We start from the raw sequence: 20,631 nt of genomic DNA on the forward strand, positions 1-20,631 counted from the left end.
TATACTGAGCTCACCAACAGCGTTATGTTCTTACCATCCAATTTCAACAATTAGCAACTGTTTTTATCACCCCTCACCCCCCATATGATGGCGAAGGCAGAGAGAGGCGGGAGCGTTTTAGAGCAAAGCGAACCCACCCTGTCTCGCCCAAGGCCCTGGGCACCTGCCCTGTCTCATCTGCTTACAGACCGCACAGCTGCCCCTTCAGAGCCCAGCTGACCGGGCACACGCCCGGCCTTACCAAGGGCCCGAGAGGCGCCGGCAGCGTGGGCAGAGGGAACACGCACACACAGGGCTCGGGGGCCAGGTGGGAGGTCTGCAGAGTAAGACAGGGTCCAGGCCCCCCTCTGGCTCCCTGCCAGGAGCCGGCACCTGTGTGGGTGGGCGCAGGGGGCTGTCCCCCTACGGACTGACAGTCCTGACAAGCCACAGATTTCAGTGCGCAGCCACTGTGAGCTGAACTAAACATGATTGTCTCTGATTACATGCTGAGGAAGTCTAACGACATGGAGCATTTACAAGAAAATGTCCCTCTATTTATTCTCCAGACAGGTTATTACATGAATATTTATGAGGAATTCCTGCCGTATTTCTCCCAGAGTCTCCTCCCGCCCAAACAGAGGGATAAAGGGTAAGTAGCGTGGACCAGCTGTCTTTTAAACACCGACAAAGGACTGCCGGAGCGACCTGCACCCTGCCACCTGATGGACCTTCCTAACAGCCTGGGTCCCGCCCAGGGCCCCCATCACGAGTCCCGGGGGCTGCACGAGGCCTCTGCCCGGCTTTAGGGCCCTGCCGGCTGCCTGGGCCTCCAGCTCCAATCCCATCCGTCCTCACTCGCAGCCCCAAATCCTCACCCTCAGGCACTTCTGTCTGCCCGTGTGGCTCCTGTGCCCAGGCGAGCAAACCCCTGCGCTGACCCTTCCGGTTCACTAAGGGCCACGAGCGGTGCAGACGCCCCCACGAGCACCCTGTGACAAGGTGCTCTCTGCCTCGTCAGCGGGGACGGGTGTGTGGCGCAGCACGAAGAGGCGCTAGCCTCTAGGATTCATTCAGCCCTCAGTCCTGAGCCAAGGCCGGGCGCCCGAGGGGACACAGGGAGCCCCGGTCCCCAGGGAGCTTCCAGCCCAGCTGACACACGGGGCAGGCAGTGGCCGGCGCCACGACAAGAGAGTTGTGCAGGAGTTACGAGCTGAAGGCGTCCTTCTGTCCAGGCACCGAGCTCCCCCCCCCCCCGGTCACTGACACTGACCGAGGGCGACATGGTCCTGCCCTCCCTGCCCAACACATGAGCTCAGAACCCACGAAGAGGGCCCTGGCTGCTGGGGCTCAGTGGACTGAGCGTCGGCCTGCGAGTCAAGTATCACAGCTTCGATTCCCAGTCAGGAAACATGACTATGTTGCACGTCAGGTCCCCAGTTGGGGGCACGAGTGAGAGGCAACCACACAGTGATCTTTCTCTCCCTCTCTTTCTCCTTTCCCCTCTCTCTAAAAATAAACAAACAAATAAATAAATTATTTTTAAAAAACCCATGAAAAGGGACATTTCAAGAACGGTTTCTGAATGTTTGCTCGGGGCCCTGGAGTGAGAAGCTAAAGGAGCAAGGAACACAGGGAGAGCGGGGGCCGCACACAGAGGGAGACCTTCTGCCCTTGGCCTCCGAACGCCTTCTGGTTTCATCTCAAAGCAAACGGAGAACAAACTGGTGGGCACGGCGACCAGAAAACAGGGCAGAGGGAGGAGACGAGGCGGGGCCTGTGCGGCTGCCCCGGACACCCCCGTCGGGCGGGGCCCTGGGCTGCCCTGCCCCCACTCCGAGCCCTGGACACCAAGTATCCACCACAGACGGTTCCCTTGTGTCCGTGGGGCAAGACGGCGTGACAGCGTTTCAGTGCTCTCGCCCCTTCCCAGCCACAACGGCAAAGCCACGCCCGTTCCTACGGAACTTGAACCTTGCGTGCGCACACACACACACACAACCACCGCTGGATCTAACGGAGACCGTGAATTACTGCACTGAAGACCCTCGGTTGGGACCCCGAGTGGGCTTCCTGAGGCGCGGCAGGTGCCCCTCCCCGCCCCTGGAGTCAGCCCCAGCCTCGCAGGAAGAAGGCAAAAGAAGTACCGAGTCAGACGGCTCCTGCCCACCGCTAATAAATGAGCCCGCGGAGGCGGTTATTGGAAACTGATCTCTTCCTTATTAATACGGTCCCACAATGGAGGGAAAGATTTCTCCATGTTCTAGAATGCAAACAATGTTTTAATCTTTAATTATATTCTCAATATCAACTCTTCTGGAGAGTTACAGCCACAAGGCCAAGGATTACTTCTTTATTACATGGCTTCTCAGTGGTATTTAATGAATACTGTTGCTTAATACTTGCCAACAGGGGAAAGGAGGGTTTAGTGAACCTCCACTCAAGTTTTGATGACTTTTTCTAAAACTCGGGAAAGTCACAGCTGCGAAGTTCTCTCTTTCCTTTCGGGGCCCCTCAATACAGGCCCCACACTTACTCTGCTCCCCGGCCTGTGCTTGTGGGGTTCCGCCTGGGCCATCTGCACCCCCAGACAAGGGGGTTCAGGAAATGCGGCTCCGTGTTCCAAAAGCGCGTGGTCATGACCTGGGCTGCTCCTCATTCGTGGTTTCTTCACTGTGCCTTTGCTCAGAGGCAACTCAACCCCAAGGGAGAGTGACGCCAAATACGCTCATCCACAGCTCCTATCAGCGTCTCAGGTGAAGAATTTAATATCAACTTATCAACATATAACAAAGTTTGCCCTCAACAAAATATCAAGATCCTCAGGAGGTAAAACAAAGCCCAGGTAATCAAGAACACTGGGTCCCTGAGGAAGCAGGCTCACGGTCACCACACAGACGACATCTGCAGCGAGGCTTCTGCAATGCACAGCCACCGAGACTGCAGTGGCGAGGAACAGCTCCCGTAGGAAGGCCGGGAAAGCCAGCGACAGAGGAGGGAACGCTGTAACGGCTGCCGCGCGCCCCCGCCCAGCGTCTGCTCCGTTTAAACATCAGTGACCACGAAGCCCCCGCCCTGGTTCATCACCACCATCCCCGGGGACAGATCGGTGTCGCCGCTCTGCTCTGTGTGACTCCGTCTGGTTTCACGTGAAGCAGAAGACAACCTGAGCCTCTGCCTTCCAGGGGCAGCAGCAGCATGTTCCACACCTTGGAGAGGATCCAATCGCCTGTGTAAGCACCGCGTGGAATTTCCAGCGGGGGGTCGCCTCGGAAATTGGCGTGCTAGGCGGTGGCAGAAAATGAGTCTCTCTCAGTTCGACTCCCGGAGCCAAGGGAGCGGCTGTACTGAAGGCGAGCTGTCATTCCCACACTGGGACCCCCAGGCATGGGGGCCGTGTCACTGCCCCGGCCACCTCGAACCGGTGGCCTTTCTTCCAGCAGCACTTGTCCCTGCACACTGCTTCTGTGTAGTTGCTGCTCGCACCCGAGGCCGGGCACCCAAGCACAGGAGCGGGAAGTGACGGGGCCCTGCTCTCCCGACGGCACTGGCGGATCCTGAGGCAGACGGGGCCGTGCAGACAGTGCCACCGGCAGGCTCCGGAGACCACCGAGGAACACCGTTCAGCGGGGAAATGGAACGGACCGCTGATGCATACAACATACAAAAACCTCCACCCAAAACCCCCGGCGGGGCCAGAGCAGCCAGGGAGAAAACGGTTCCGCGTGACGCCATTTCTGTGGCGTCCTGAAGAGGCAGCACCAGGGTGCAGGGCCAGCAGCCAGGCGGGGGTTGCCTCGGGGGGTTGAGAAAGCGCAGCCCCAGAAGGTCGCAGGGTCGCTCCCCAGTCAGGGCACACGCCTGGGTTGCGGGTTCAGTCCCAGGTCCGAGCGTGTGCACTCCCCGGTCTGAGCGCACACGCTCCCTGGTCCAGGCCCATGTGAGAGGCGACCGATTGACCCTTCTCCCTCACATCCACGTTTCTTTCTCTCCTTTCCTCTCTATATAAAGCAGTGGGGGGAAAAGAGGCGAGAGGAGGTGGGAGCAGGAAGAAGGGGGACTAGGAGCTGGGCGTGCCTTCAAGAGGGGGGTTTGGGGTTAGCATGTGGACGTCCTACCAGGAGTGACTGGGACCGAGGGGAGCACTGAGGATGCAGAGGCAGCTCGGGGCAGGCGGGCGGGGCCGGGTTTGTGGGCCCACGCGGGGCTGTGCTTGGCGGGGAGCGCAGACGCGGGCAGCCTGTGGACAAGCCGGGCCCTGGCGGGGCAGGTAGGACCTTCTCGCTCAAGATGATAGGACGTGAAGAAACAGCCCGTCTGCACAACGTCCAGGGGACGAAGGTAGTGCGTGAAAGAGTAGCCTCTCTGTGAAACAGTGTTTTACTCCCTCACACAGAAGTGAGATTGACGTGTGCAGGATCAGAACCCAGAAGAGCTGTCGTCTCTGCTACCAGAGCCGCTGTGGCCCGGGAGCGCCAGGCCGCTCAACGAGGCCACGCTGCGCGGCAGCCACCTCCCACGTCAACGCGAGAGCACACTGAACCGGGCACCATAAAGGTGGGCCTGCCGTCAAAGAGACCCGTGTCTGCACATGTTAAACACAAAGGCATCTCAGTACGAACTTGCAGGTCGAACAGGCAGCCACGGTCCGGGTGGACAGCGGACCCGTGGGGCCCAGCTCCCGCAGGGGAACAACAGCGCCCCGCTGGCCGCAGCCCTCACGCACGCGCGGGGACAGGGCAGGGGGCTGCGTCGGCAGGGCCCTCGGGAAGCCGGCCTGTGATCAAGACCTTCCGACAGGGACCTGCCTGTCTTCTCACGAGCCTCTTTGTGGGGGAGACAGACAGGAATCGTTACTCCCACAAATCACTAATCCGATGGGAACGCAGCGGGGAATCCGAGTCTTGCATTTGAAAAGCATCACTGCACAAACGGCCTGCGTTGCTGCCGAGCCTGGGGTCTCTGTCGTGGCAGCCCCCCCCTCAGCCTGACGGAGCCAGCGCGCAGGCCCAGCCGCCATGTGCCACGGCCGCGCAGACCCAGGGCAGGGAGGGCGAGGGCTGGCCGCTGCTCCCTCGTGGGCCGCCCCCACTGCTGAGAAGTAAAACCATTCCCGGGACTCCTACAAGCCAGTGCGGAAAGCACGCAGCTCTCTGGTGGAGCCAAGCCTGCACCCTGCAGCGCCGCCGTGGGAACACTGGTGACGTGGGGCCCGCCTCCCTCGGCGGCTCCCGGGCACACCAGGACCGCGCCTTTAGGACGCAGCACACTCTACCTCCCTGCTCGTTCCTCTGTTCCCACTCAGAGCGTCCCCAAAGCCAAAATTACACCATGGCCGTCTCCAGGGCCCCAGCACGAGGCGGAGAAGCGGCCCTGGAAGGCCCTCAGTAAGTTATCTGCTGAGTAATAACTGACGGGGCCCCCAGGCTCAGCCCCTCTTCCCTCTGGGCAGTGTCTCTGCTCCCCGGCAGCTCTGACACCCCTTCCTTCAAAGGGGAGAGTCCCTCTCGGTCACTCACTTCTCCCACGCAGAATGGGGTGGCATTGATGCTACGTGTCTTCTGAGGCGAAGCCATGGCCAGGAGGGGCCCCGCCGGGCTCTGGTTCTCTTTGATCGCCAGCTCGGGAAGGAGCCGCCTGCAGTCCCGAGGTGCGCAGCAAGCGCCCTGGGGAGAGGCCTGTCGGGAGGGAGCTGAGGTCTCCCGTCAGGAGCCAGCACCACCGGCCCGCCACGTGAGTGAGCCCGGTCCCCGCGACAGGAGGCTGCAGCCCCGGCTGGTCTCTGACCGCAATCTTCGGAGCCCCTCGCAGGTTCCAGATGCGCTGAAGACGTGAGGGCCCGTGTTCACCGTTGTTCACCCACTAAGCGCTGGGGCAATGAGTTACCCAGTAACAGGTAACTAACATGGCAAACCCTGAAGGGTTTAGGTGCCGTTTTATAAGGGGGTTCGGGGGATTTTCTTAATGACAAAGTTATTTCATGGTTATGAGTACTTATAATAAAACTTGGTAATTAGTGTTCCACAGAATACAGCCATAACCTGGGTGATTAACATACAAATTTAAATATTCCATAGATCAAATTATACTACCTTAATATCTAACAACTACACCCAATAAATATTGAGGTGTGATACAGAATAATTTTGACAATACACACCTTTTTGAAGGTTGTTTCTTGTTTTTAAAAACTATATATTACATATGCATAGAAAAAAGTCTACGCAATAGCCATCAAACCTTTACAATAATTTTCTCAGGATGAAAGTATTATTTTTTTCTTTTTTGTTATCTGTCTTTCCCCCAAAACCTACAATAATGGGTATATTACTGGTGTCCTATTTTTAGTTAAATTCTCTCTAATGCGACACAGCCTGCAGCCCTGCGGGACTGGTGTTCCCATGCCTGGTCCCTGACACAGCACGGGGCACAGAGCAGACGCTCAGCAGACACGCCCCGAGCAACCCTTCGATACGGACCCTGCCCGCTGGACGGAGCCCCTGCGAAGGGACTCCAGGAGAGCGTGAGCCCGCACAGCTCGATGGTGGGGGAAGGCGACAGTCAATTTTCACAGGAAAGAGCCCGCTCAGTATAGGAAATCATTTCAACGCGGTCTTCTCAGCACACAGTAACCACTTTTCTCTTTGAAACTAAGTGTTTTGAGTGATTAATTATAAATTTATAATGACAGTTGTGAACACCTTTGTTTTTCTGGCATGAGAACAGAGCCTGTTGATTGCTTTGCTGCTTAAAATAGTTTCTAAGTGTCCTCATCATAGCGTGTCACCTGCACACAGGTTTCACGCCAATGCAGATTAACAAATGGTGAGCAGATGGACTCAGCGCTGACTTTTGTGAGAGAGTTAGCAGCACACACTTCGGCTCCAGCCTCACGGGACCGTTAGAAAGTCTCTCCCGTCTCGCCGAACGCCCTGCCTGGGCAGACACTCCACGCAGAGAAAGCGACAGGTCACAAGGCCCGTGAGGCTTCCGAGAGCCAGAAGCTGAGGCTTGCAGGGTCCCCACAACAACCCCCAAGGCCCAGCAGAGAGGTGAACGCTCCTTAGGAAGCTCTCTGCCAAACGGAGAGCACTGTGCCGTGCGTCGTTCAAAGACGCGGCCCCTGTCACCTCTGAAAAATGCGGCACCTGTGCCCGCGGCAGAGGGAGGGAGGCTGGTGCGTATGTTCATTCTACCCTGGGAGCAAATGTGAACCGGGAGGAGAACCTCAGAATCACTGGAAGGTGGTCTAAGAGTGCCCGCCGGTAAGAGCCGAGGGGCCCAGTCGTCCCCACAACCTCCCCAGGGCCTCACTGGCCTTCCTCCTCCTCGCTCTCCAGGCTTCCACCCGATGTCTTTGCCACACAGAGGCTGTCCTGTGACCACCCGGCTTAAACAGTGCCCCCCTTCCGTGCCTAAGCCAGTCCTACATGTATTATTGTATTTATAAATTTGTTTAGGGGTGCTTTTTTTTTAATCCTCACCCGAGGACATGCTTATTGATTTTAGAAAGGGGGGGCGGGGCGGGGCAGGTAGAAACATCAATGTGAGAGAGGAACATCAATGTGTCGCTTCTCATATGAGACCCAACTCAGGAGTGGACCTGCAACCCAGGCATGTGCCCTGACTGGGAACAGAACCAGCGACCTTTCATTTTACAGGATGACACTCCAACCAATTGAGCCACAATGGCCGGGGGGTGGGGGGGGGGGGTGTCTTTACCCAGTAAACAAAAAGCTTCAGGAAGATGAGACCATGTCTGTCTTGCTCATGATTTTATCCCCAGAGCCTAGGACAGTGCCTGGCAGATAGCAGGTCCAATAAATATTTGCTAATCAAACAGAAAATAAATGAAGGCAAACAAGTGCGTTTCATCTGCAAACACTCTTCTGGACTGGAAATATTGAAATGCAGTTTGTAACTGAGGGTGCAAATGAAATAACGGAAGGGCAGGAGGAGACAGAATGTGCGTCTAGTCAAGCCTGTCGGGGGAGGGGGGTGGGGGGCACGCATGCAGATAGAAAAGCTATTGGGAGGGGCTCTGGTGTCCACCTTCTGACTCTGCGTCCCGGAGTGAGCCTTGGTCCTCACCTACAAGGGCTCCTGGTACAAAATAACCCACCAGGTGGGTGAACGAACCAGCTGTGCCACTTCAGAAGGAATGAATGCTACATGGCGACAGGAAAAGCCCAGACGACCGGGATAAATCCGACCGATATTACGTGGAGCAAACAAAAAGCTGACAGGGGGATTGCAGGTGTGTTCCGTTAATCTGGAGTTCAAGAACAGCCGACTTGAAGAACGAAGTTGTTAGAGTGTTGAACTTGGGGAGGGAGGCGGCAGGTGCACAGACTGGGAACGGGAGGAGGAGCCCTGCTGTGACGCGGGCAGTGGCGGCCACAGGCAGGTGTGGGTGGGGCCCCACGGAGGCGTGCACGTGTAAACCAGGACCAAGCTGTGTGCCTTAGGCCCCTCCCAGTTCTCTCTCCTTAAGAAAAGGAGAAGAGCACACACTCCTATCTAAGACAAAGCAAGACAAAAAAGGAGAACAGGGGAGCCTGGCGCTGACCCCACTGGCGGCGCTGACCCCAGCGGCAGCTCACCCGGTCCTGGAAGGGGCCTGCAGCTCCTCCCAGCGTGACCCTCGGCTGCCCAGGCTGTCACATAAGGACAACGGCACTCACCCTCTGTCTACGGTGGGAGTGGGACAAGGGAGCAAAGAGGAAGTGAGGAGGGATCTTAAGCTCCGAGCTGGCAGTCACACCCAGAGCACGGAGACTGAGCTGTATCAGAACGGCTTCACTGAAGATCCGGGCGAAATGCTACCCATGTGCTGGGCTGCTAATTTTAACAGATACTTACTTGTTTAAAAGAAACAAACAATCTCGCAACAATAACCTTCGGTGAGTCAAAAATGTCCCCGAGGCGCGCTCCCGCCCAGGACCCCAGCTCCTCGGCCCGGTACTCACTGCGGGGGCAGGACGAGCGTGGTGGGCTGGGCCTTCGGCCTGCGTTTGGCAGAGACTCCCATCTGGTTAGCAGAACGTTTCAACGACTGTTGATTCAAGAGGCCAGACGCCAGACCTGCGTGGTACTGCAACTGCGAAGGACAGCAGACAAAAGGGGGGAAGGAGAGCTCAGGACGGCGGGCCGGGGGCCGGCACACGCAGCGCTGGAGACATCCTCCCCTTTACAACATTTTAAACCACGTCAAATACACCCGCTAACACTTCCCCTCAAGGAATGTATTCAGAAGGGGCTAACCAGAAAAACGGGGAATGAGCAAGGCTGCCCCCCACAGCATCACGCTGTGACGAAACGCTGGCCGCAATCCAAATGCCCACAGAGCCGGGGAGACGGGCTAGAATGGGAAAAGTAACGTCACTCCGTTGTGATGAACTGGAACGAAACCGAACAGGTTCCACTGTAAACGGAGAGATGCTCCAAAAGACGCTCTCAGAAATGGTAACAGCGCGCTTCTAAGTAGTGGGATTAGAGTAACTTTGACCTTACGTTTTACTGCCATCCATATATACTTCGCGTAAATGGCTTTAAAGCCGATGTCATTTTTTATAAGAGGGTCCATGCGTTCTTAAAGATAAATTAGCTCTGGGAACTCATGCTGCTGCCATGTCTTGCTTATAATGAAAACCACGTCACTCATAGCACTACAGTAAGTCAGGAGCAAGATGCTGCTTCACAAACAGGTTCAAACGCACTGGGGGTCAGGGGTCAGGGGTCAGGGGTCAGAGGCACGGCCACTGTTTTCAGTGGTTAAGATACAATATCAACGATAATGAGCTCAGGAGGATACTTTACAACAATATATACAAACGGACACAGGCTTTGAAGAGAAGGGGATTAAGACGTTAATTTCACTCCTTGCACACATAAATGGAATACAATGGGGGTAAGGAGGCAGCACACTTTTTTTTAAGTATAGTTTATTGATTATGTTGTTACAGTAGTTCCAATTTTGTCCCCTTTGCTCCCCTCTGCCCAGTACCCTCTTCCCTCCAGCTATCCCACCCCACTTAGTTCATGTCCATGGGTCGTGCATATAAGTTCTTTGGCTTCACCCTTTCCTATATTATTCTTAACATCCCCTGTCTGTTTTGCATCAATCGATTATGCTTCTTCATCCCTGCACCATATCCCCACTTCTCCCCCTCCCCCCTCCCAGCTGATAACCCTCCAAATGACCCCCATACCTATGATTCTGTTGCTGTTCTGATTTGCTTAGCTGGATTTTGTTTTTATTTTTTTATTCAGTTGTTGATAGTTGTGAGTTTGTTGTCATTTTAGTGTTCATAGTTTTGGTCTTCTTTTTCTTAAGTAAGTCCTTTTGACATTTCATAATAATGGCTTAGTGATGATGAACTCCTTTAGCTTTACTTTGTCTGGGAAGCACTTCATCTGCCCTTCCATTCCAAATGGTAGCCTTGCTGGATAGGGTAATCTTGGTTGTAGGGCTTTGCTTTTCATCACATTGAATACTTCTTGCCAGTCCCTTCCTGCCTGCAAAGTGTCCTCTGAGAAATCAGCTGATAGTCCTATAGGCACCCCCCTGTAGGCAACTCTCCGCCTCTCTCTTGCTGCCCCAGGACTCTGTCTTTATCTTTCACCTTTGGCATCTCAGTCATGATGCGTCCTGGTGTGGTCCCCTCTGGGTCCAACTCGCCCAGGACCCTCCATGGGAAGCAGCATACTTTTAAATGGGCTCAGGGCCAGCTTCCTTTGCTTTGTTCTGGACAAACTGCTGAGCTTAGAGGTTACTTTGGACAGATCATTTTACTTCTCTAGACCGCAATTTCTCTATTGGAAAAGAGAAGTAATACTGCCTAATTCAAAACCAAACAGGACTTTTAAAAAATCCACCTTGTTCTAGTTGGTATGGCTCAGTGGATTGAGTGCCAGCCTGGGAACCAAAAGGTCACCAGTTCAATTCCCAGTCAGGACACGTGCCTGGGTGGCAGGCCAGGTCCCTGGTTGGAGGTCTGCAAGAGGCAACCACACATGGATGTTTCTCTCCCTCTCTTTCTCCCTTCCTTCCCCTCTCTCTAAAAATAATTGAATAAAATCTAATTATATCCAATTTGACATGTGATAATGACTCCTATCTCCCTCTTTTTAAATCCCATACTTTTGTATTTTAGATAAGGGCTGTCATCAATCTGTCTATAATAAAATTATCCTTGAAAGGTATTCCAATTTTGAACAGATGTAAATAAAACATTCAAGTGTGAAAATGCCAAGCTAAGAAGTTGGACTGAGACCATTTTATAACAACTAATATGTTTCTTCCTCCTTTCTCAAATTAAGCAAGGTCTTTCCAACATTTATTTAGAATTAACTGAACATACAAATAGTAATTCATTCTGAAGCTCTGAGTCAATTTCTTTTCAAAACGCTCTTCGGAGGATAGATTTCCTCTGCAGAGTCAGCTACAATGCAGCTCCTGACGACGGGGCTGGTGCCCAGCGTTTGGAAGGGGCTGGGCCCCGGAGGCAAAGGCGGATGACGCTCTGAGAAGTGAATGGCCTCCCCCAAAGCCACCGCGCTGCGCGCAAACGGGGAATGGAAGAGAACAAAACCAAACAAGGTGATCTGCTTCTGGAAAGTGGCTATAAAATGAAGATGCCCAGTCACCCAGGAAGGCTGAAACGTCTGTGTGTGGAGCCTCCATGTTGCTTTTTTAACAGCCGCCTGATTTACGGGGTCGATTTGTGGCAGGAGCCTTCTGGCCGCACAATACAAGACGAAGATATATCACCCTCATAATAAGAGTGGAGTGCCTCGCAGGGCGGAAAGGGGGGGCATCACTTGGCTTTAACAACTCATCTTAGGCCAATGAATTTGGCTCAAATTTGTTTTTCTCCTACGGAGTTCTTAAATGGGAAATCGATGGAAGCAAGGGACAGTACAGGTTTGAAAGACAATGTTTCAAAATGTCAGCTACTCGGGTTTCGATCTTCCCAACCAGAATCTGCAGCGAGAGCAATATGCAGGGGCTTATGGAATCAAAGGCAGAGGCAGCCTGGCAGGGGTCCCCTCCTGGCGCAAGGAGTCGGCGCTCCTCCGCTCCGCTTCTTACTAGGATCCATGCAAGCTCAGCCCTTCCAGGCCTGCTGACTCTTGGAGTGGAGGAGGCCTGCTAACTGCGCAGGTGGCAGGGCGGCTCTGCCCACCTGGCATCGCGGCGAGCGTTTGCTCGAACAGACAGACAAAAGAAACACGAGACAGCGGAGACACGTGCGAGCTGCTGCCGGCCGCCGAAAGGGCTCCTTTCCGACTGCGGCCGCCCTGGACTGCGCCCCAGGAGCGCATGCGGTTGGGAGGGCTCCTCTTCCCAAAAACAAAATGTGCCTTTGAATGCTGACTCACAGTGATTAAGTGACATTTGTTAGTCATATATACTTATCCCAGTTTCCAGGAACACTGCTCCGACTGTCAAGATCTATACGGGGCCCATTAAATATTTACCGAACCATCTTTATAATGGGAGAAAAGGTCAAAGTTAATAAAACTGACAGGCAGCACCCGTCCAACTGGATTTATACATTATTTAAGCACCAAACACTCCACTCCATGAAACAGTTTAGATTCGAAAAGATGCTTGGAAAGTGTTCACTCAGCCAATGGCTGAAAACAGCAGGAGGAAGTTCAGAGCTAACCCACAAACGGACATTGAGAGCACATCACTCCCCCCAGAATACTGCCATACACTTTTTCAATTACAGGGTCTGTAATATTTCCTATAAAAACATATTTCAATAAACATACTTTGCTCCAAATGTCTTTGGCATGGAAAGAACTCTGTTTCAAAAAGCAGCTTATCAAAGTTCTAACGTAATTTTTCTGTCCATGATCAGGCCTCCACTAGCCAACAAGAATGAAATGGAAAAGGGAGGAGAAGTATGTCCTATTCCTTTAACGTCCCCATCTCACCGCTGCGGGGAACTGGTTACGTGGCATGCTGCGGGCAGGGGGTCTCCACTCCGTGGTAAGTCACCGCTCGGTACTAACAGGGATTTCAGGGTTCTCTGGATCCTGAGAGCATTTCCCTCAGTCTCAATCTTGCTCTCTATGAGCGTCCCCTTCCACTTCCCATGACGGACCTGGGACTCTTCTGTCAGCTCTCAACCTAAAGCCCTTTCTGACCAATTATGTCTCCTAGTTTCCTCTGTACGTGGGACAATTTCAACAACTCAGAGTGATCTGAGGGAAACACCGTCAAGAAACTCTTGATTTGCTTATTATTTTTTAAACGAAGGCTGTTTTAGTAAAATTTAATAAGCAGAGGTGCCAAGTGTTGCCAGGCAGGGGTCTCAGTAACCTCTCGTGGCTGGACTAAGGGTCTGTGCAGAAGAAATGACGCCCGGGAGCGTGTCACGGGGCACTGCTAGCAACCAGAGCTGCGTGGCCCTGCACAGCCCACGTCCCCGCTACGGAGCGGGTGGGATGCCCTCTCCCAGGACCCACCTGGTCTAAAGGCGTTACAAGGGAGCTGGTTTCACCATAAGCAGCAAGCACTGTCCCTACAATTTCACTTAAGAAGTTAGCAAACCTTTTCCCCCTGGGTAGCCCGGGTCTTTACAGATTTGTTTTTAAAGATGTCTGAGCTATGTAAGCCAAGTTCACTTAGCTTTAATATGCTTCAAATTACCAACACCATACACTGGAAGGAAATGGTAAGAAAGGAAATTATAAAAAACAGGAATCTAATGCAAAGTTTCTGACTTAAATCCTGGGTTCAGAAAATCAGATGAGCAATTAGCTGTGCACCCCCCCCCCCCCACCAAGTCCTTTATCTGAGTCGAGGTTTCCACATTGTTCTTAATGCTTCTCCCCGCTCCCGACTAGGTCATATATATACATACTTTGCGACGGAGAGAAGCGTGGGAGGGAGGCAGAAGGAAACCGGCCTGCCGGTCACGCGCAGTGCGCTGGCGAAGCTGGGGACCTGCCGTCGGGCCCGGGCCTACGAGCACAGTGTGGGGCCCTGGGCCCTCGGCTCCTCATGCAGCACTGCCCTGCCGGGGCCACGTGGCCTGAGTCCCACCGTGAGAACACCTGAGATCCAGAACACCTCAAAACTTGCAGGCCCAACCAACCAAGGTGTGATTCTGGCCACTACGAAATCATTTCCTTCTCTGGGATTCTGCAGAAGCTTCTTGGGTGGGGGCAGTGGGGGGGGGGCAGCAGGGGAGGGGTCTCTTAAGGCATGGTTCACTTTAGTTTTAAAGATCACTTTGTGGTTAATTACATATAAGTTTCTAAGGAACACCAGCCAGACACACTGATACTTCTGGTTTCTCAGCGCTTTGGCTGAAGGATGAGATACAACTATGTCACCACAAATCCTGGCTGGCTTAGGCCAGAGGGCCCACACGAGGGCAGGAAGGGACCAGGATGCGAGGGGCCGCCCCCCCTGCGCCAGACGCTCTCGGTCAGCCCCCCTTCTCCAGGCACAGCGCTGCCGGCTACAGTACGGCCCGGCACCCAGGGAAGGTGGCCCTCGGCTGTTTCTCGGTCCAGCAGCGAAGCTGGCCACCCAGGCGGCCCTGTGGGCGAAGACCAAGCTCGCTTATGGTGAAACCCGCCCCCCTGTAGCGCCTTTAGAAATCGGGCAAATCAGACTTCAGACTCTGCACCTCTCCGATGTCCGGGCCAGTGCACTGCACACAGGCGGTGCTAATGAAGCTGTCAGCTGATGAGGGGACAGCCGGGTTAGTGCCACTGCTCGGGCCTGGCCCTGCAGCCAACCCGGGGAACAGAAGGCTCCGTCAGAGCACGCTCCTAGGCTGGCCTCTTGAAGAGGCACACACGCTGCTCCGCAGGCCTCGCTGTCACTGCAGGGCCATGAAGGGATCCTTTCTTCCTCTTCCTCGAACCGCCCCCAAAGCAGGTATGTCTGAACCCCTGTGCAGACTTGGGTTCAGTAAAGGTGTCCACAGGGACTGCACGGGGGTTACTTCAAAGTCAGAGAAAGGCCTTAGAGAAGCCACGCCACCCTCAGCCCGGTCCCATTTTACACCAGAGGAGACGCCAGCCTGAGAGGGGTGACTGACCCAAGGTCACAGCCATCCTAAGAGGAAAGCAGGCCCTTCAGCATTCACCTTACAGATCATTTTCCCGCTGGGATGAGGGTGCCACACCGGTCTCCCTGGAGGCGCTGGCTGGCCCTGCTTCCCTCGGCTCTGGCAGTGAGACCCAGAGGCTCTTCCCAGACAGGGAGTCCGTCTGCGCTCCGTGAGCGGTGAGGTCAGCACCACAGGGTTCGCTGGCCCTGGGCTGCCCCCTGCCCCTGAACCTCTTCTACGCACTGAAATGTCACCTGTTTTTCTCTTTCTGACTCAGTCACATCTAACATGGGGTGCCTGGGGAAGTTCTGTATCTTAATATTATAAGGTTTTAATATCACTCAGGGTTAAAAAAATAAACTTGGAGAAAAGAAATCCAGAAATCACAGAAATCTCAATATTGTCAGGAAACCTAAATTCAAGACTCAGCAGGAGCACGTTTAACCTTCCTAGCAGCTTGGACTGTTGTGTGACAGGGCAATTATGCCATTGTTTCACGGGCTTTTGTAAATTCTTTCACTGTCCTGAGAACCTGCATGTGTGATGTTTTCATTAGGGGTCCTCTTCGAAGAGCTGCGCACCCACCGTGACAGCCACAAGAAGGGCCACTATCCATGCAGAGGCACCGCACCCCAGGACACTGCCCGGAGCAGCCGCAGCTGGGGGACAAGAGAACATGCCAAAGCTGACGGCCCCCATCTGAGGACACGTGACCCCTGGGCCAAGTCACAGCCGGGGTGGCTGGGATGTGTGCAGGGGCCTGGGGGAGGGGCGGATTTACGATTCTCACACAGCCCCGTTTCCCCTAAACCATTAAGCTTTCAGCCAGAACCCAGATTTGTGCAAACCCAGGAACACTTCATCACCACGCTGAGCTGCAAAGACCTTTGCCCCTCGTTATTGAAACATGTTTTGTTTGCAGCTAATGAGAAAGAACCGTGTATTATAATACAGCCCTGGGCTTCTTTTGAACGTAACTCTAAGGAGAGAAACAAGCCGGCTCGCCTGGCATTATCTGTGCCAAGGAAAACAGCTACAGAAAAATACCATAAATCTAATTGTTTTGCTTGGATTGTTTTTCATCTAAATATTAGATAATGGTATTAGCTTCTTCCCTCCTTTTATCTCCTAATGCTTCTTTCAAACAGCCAATATTTTTTTTAAAAGAAAAACAACCTCAGATTTGACTTTTTATGGGTAAATGATCTTTTTATTTGGTCAAAACAGCATCAATAAACCATAAGAAGGAAGCCTCCAATTTATTTGCCTATTTGTTCTCTACTGGGAAGCTGGACTGCAGGCCTTTCAATTACACGAGTGCGGGACGCCAGGGCGGGGCCCTTCTTTCCTGCGCGCACCCCCCCGCAAACGCCCACGCTCCCCAGGCTGTCCCCGAGGCGGGCGAGCAGCGAGGACAAGGAGAGGAGCAGTGTTTTCCCTTCTCCAATACCTGTGATGTCTGGGGTCTTTTCGAGCCCCCCGGACTCCCGCCTTTGCTAACAGGCCTTCCTCACAGCTGGCCCCATTCCCACTACAGCGCACGCTGCGGGGGCACACGTGTCTCCGTCCTTCACGGATGCCAGTCAGCTGGAAGAGGTGTCACTAACAAAGCAGGCGGTGACTGTGGCTAAAAAGGGAGGAAACGACCCTCACAGGGGCTATCTGTAAAGAGAGCGAGAAAGGGGACAGAAGAAAGGGAAAGAAAAGCCAAGCGGCGGCCCCGAAGGAGAGCCGGGCGGGAACCCCGGAGTGACTGATCCCGGCCCCGCCGCCCGGCCACGTGGGACGGTGCAGGCAGGAGGCGGAAGCAGGGCCGAGGCGAAGGGCTGACAGCTCCCCAGCGAGAGCGCCCTCACAGGCCCGGCGGGGCGGGGGCAGCAGGGGCAGCGCTGTCCGCCTCCGTGCCCCGGAGAGGGAGGACAGTTCCCCACGCACACCCCGCACTCTGCCCCCAGCGAGGGCCGCACGTGCGCTCGGCGCCTCTCCGAGACCAGCCACGACAGAAGTAGGACGGAAGAACGGTACGGCCTGGAATTCTCCCCAGACTTCCGCCAGAAATGCCAATTACCAGTCGCTGTTCTTTTAAATCAGAAGCGTATCTACTGTTTACAGTCAATATTACTCGTATCCGTTTCGGGCGCACTGCACAGGGGTCCGACAACCGTGGCTTTACCAAGCGTCCCCCCAGTGTCCCCAGCGCCTGCCGGCACCGCGCGCAGTCATTGCGACACTATTAACTGCGTTCCCTGTCTGCACTTGCTGACTGCTAGTGTTTTAGATGCGTCCTTAAGGCCGGGATCAACAGCCTGAAAAGGAAAACTAGGATTAGTCTGAAGCCTTTTCTAACATTAAAGTTCTATAATGTTATAAATATTTCTCTAAGAAAATGCAGTCTGAAACTGACTTCCTAGTATTAAAATCAACACTGGTAAAATTCAGGTGTACTTACAAAACGCGAACATTTCACTCGTCACCCACAGCCTCCGACTGAGGCGGTCACTGGGGTGGGGGACGGGCTCCGCAGGGCCCGGGGCGGCGCTAGACGCCTACCAGGTACCCAGTGTTTCCTGGCACCCCATTCTTGATTTATTTGTTCTTCCGCCCAAACATCCCCACAGGAGGCGTGGGGGAAGAACTGAGTATTCCCATACAACAGATACATCCCTGAATATTTCTTTCCCCCCAAAAGAAAACAGAAGTTCTTTGAGAAATTAGTAAAATGAAAACCACCCGGTGCTTCTACAGCTCAGATCCAGAGGCTGAGCGCTAAGCATGAGTCATCTGCCTGGTTACCGCTGGAAAGATTTCAGTCGAGAAAACCAGTAAACGGGATTTTTTAAAACTACCAATCTGATAAATATGAAAGTATAATTAGATGATTATCGGCTTCTTTTATAAGTAGTAAACATGATCCCTGTGTGCCTCCTCGCCAGTTCAGATGCAGGCGGAGAGTCTAAGTCTCCCCTCCTCCCTCCCACGTCACGACGTGACGGCTCTGCTTTAAGCGCGATTGCCCATTCCTGTCGGGTGCGGCCCTCACTGGCCCCTCTGCCCCGGAGCCCCCGCTTCCCTCTGCCAGGGCTGCTGGAGCCGTCCAGCTGGTATAAGTTCTGGCTGTGCCCGTCTGTCTGCCCAGGGAGTTAGGACGGAAGGCAAAGCAGGCGTCCGTCAGCCTATGTGACAGGGTTTCCCTACGATAAATACGGGTCCATGATTTCTTTTCTAAGGAAAAAAAAAGCAAAAGTCATTCCTACTAACTGTGGGTTTGTTTTTGCTTTAAAATGATGAACAGATACGAGTGAATTTTCTACTGACCAGTACAACCTAGGTGTGGTTTCTACTCCGTGTCATCTCATTAAGAAGGCAGGGATGTACTCAGCTGCCCGGATGTAAGTCGTAGGGCCACTACTTCACCGACTGTGTGACCGTGAGGGACGGTCTCTGCGTGTGGAGCCCCAGGTCTTCTCTCACTGGGGACAATCCTGCTACCCAGCATCACCCGATTGCTCTAACAGTGACCTGCAGTCGGTGACGGCTACGTACACGAAGCACTGAGCCACGTGGCTGGCACAAAATACACGCGAGGATGTTAACTGTGGTTCTTAACCGGCTGGGGGTGTTGAGCCATTAACAGCTAGACTGAGCTCAGGGGTGACTGAGCCAGTAATGCAAGGCCTTGCTTCTGACAAAAATAAAAACAAAACAACTCTCCGCCCCCCAAAAAATCCCTTAAGAGGCAGATGAACCAGTGAAAAAACAGGCCTGCTTCTGAATGGGTCTGAGGAAGGGGTGGGCAGCAGCGGCCGGGCTGAGCGGGAGGGCCCCGCTCGGTGCGCGAGGCGCTTACACCCATGAGGCTTCGCAGCCCTGCGCAGTTTCCCAGCTCTGCTGTGCTGGACGAGCTGAGCAACCAAAATGTCCAGGAAGGGACGGGAACCCCACAGCTACGCCCAACCACGCACCCAGAACGAGATCCCAAGGGTGGGAGCTGCCCTCTGTGGACCAGGGGTGGCGAATAGGCGACCAGCACCGCAGGCAGCGTTTCCTTTCTGCCCGCAACACTCAGACACGTCGCCTTCCCCGTAGCCAGGAGCCGAGGGGAGTCGAAGCTTGCTCAAAGCAGCCCGAAGCCCTTCTGAGCCACCTTTACAAGGCTGGCCGCCGCGTATTGGCCTGTGCTTTCTTGTGCATCTGTCTTCACCGTTTTTCTAAACCACTGCCAGAGTCGAAACGATCTCAAACAATTTTACAAGACTCAGCGGTCCAGCACAGGGGCCTACGTGGGGGTTCAAGAGATGTTTGCTGGGAACGCTGAACGGACGCACAGCACAGTGCTAGACGCGGACAGACACACAGAGAAGCGTCCTCTGCTGCCAGGAGGCTGAGATCCGCCTCAAACACGGCCACAGGAGTGGCTAAGAGCTCCACAGAGGGCCCCCCCCCCCCCCCCCCCCCGTCTGCACCGTCGCCCCCAGGGTCTGAAGCAGTGCTCGGCCTAACGATAAGAAAAACGTCACAGCACCACCAGCCGATGCATATGTGGGGCTGACTGTGAAACAGGAGTTACCCTGACGCACTCAACCTAGTCTGTGAGGCAGGCAGAGCTCCTGTCTGTTGCCCAGAGGAGGACACTGAGGCACAGAGGGTGAGCGGCTGGCCCAAGGTCAGAGAGCTGGTGAGCGGCAGGGTCAGGGCTGGAATCTGGACAGTCTGGCTCCAGGGTCCCCACTACACGTACAGCCTCTCCAGAACTTACCATGTTCTCTGTAAGTACTTTTTAGGTCAATGAATATGTAACTGAAGGTCAAAGTACGGGAGGAATCTGGATTCGGAATCGCCTTCACGCGTAAGGTCCCTGCGAGGAGGTGGAGGTGTTGGGGGCCCGCTGCCTCCTCCAGCCCCCCTGCTTGGTCCTCCCGTGCAGCAACGAGCAGCCACATGCAGTTCCCGAAGCTTCGCTGCGCGGCTCCCTGGGACGCGGGGGCCACAGGAGGTGCGTCCACCACAGGCTCCTGGACACGGGAGCGCAGTCCCGGCCACTTCCCCTCGGGCCCTGGGTTTCCGGGTCCCTGTCCGCTCACCGCCTGCTCCAGCTTGGCGTCGGCCGCCGCTCCAGACGGCCCCTGCCTCCCTCCCAGGACGTGGCCTGCTGCGCTCACGACTCCTCTCCCACCAGTGCCCTCTGCTGTGTCCCGCCTGAGAACGGGCGGACGGGACGAGAACCTGCCAGGACAGAGCCATAACTGCTTTTTGCAATAGAAAAATGTATACAAAGTTCTGGAAGTCGAAAGCTTTCTCATCAGTGTAGGTGCCAGCTCCTGTGGCAGCAAGGACTGACGCGTGCTGATGGGAGTCCATTTAAGTCTGAATTTGTCTCATGCCACGTGGCCGGCCTAACGACCTACTGCACAGCGCTGGGTGGCGGGGGAAATTAACGGAACGTGTGGTAAACGAACCGCACCACCCTTCAGTGATGCAAAAGACTCTGAAGTTCAAACACACTCACTCCCCGCATCTCTGTGCCAAGCAGCGGAGGGGGGCGTGCGGGCAGAACGCCATGCCACCGACA

General features: G+C 54.5%; 1 protein-coding gene across 1 annotated transcript in view; it reads right to left on the reverse strand.

Moving 5' to 3' along the window:
- MED27 (mediator complex subunit 27) overlaps nt 1-20,631 on the reverse strand; it is a 154,047-nt gene that overhangs the window by 91,547 nt on the left and 41,869 nt on the right. Inside the window, exon 3 of the mRNA XM_090274923.1 lies at nt 8,949-9,079. Coding sequence (XP_090131049.1) covers nt 8,949-9,079 — 131 coding nt within the window. The remainder of the gene's footprint in view (nt 1-8,948; nt 9,080-20,631) is intronic.

This window comes from Furipterus horrens, unplaced genomic scaffold, assembly GCF_987537825.1.
Source record: "Furipterus horrens unplaced genomic scaffold, mFurHor1.1.pri manual_scaffold_4, whole genome shotgun sequence".
NCBI classification, from domain to species: domain Eukaryota; kingdom Metazoa; phylum Chordata; class Mammalia; order Chiroptera; family Furipteridae; genus Furipterus; species Furipterus horrens.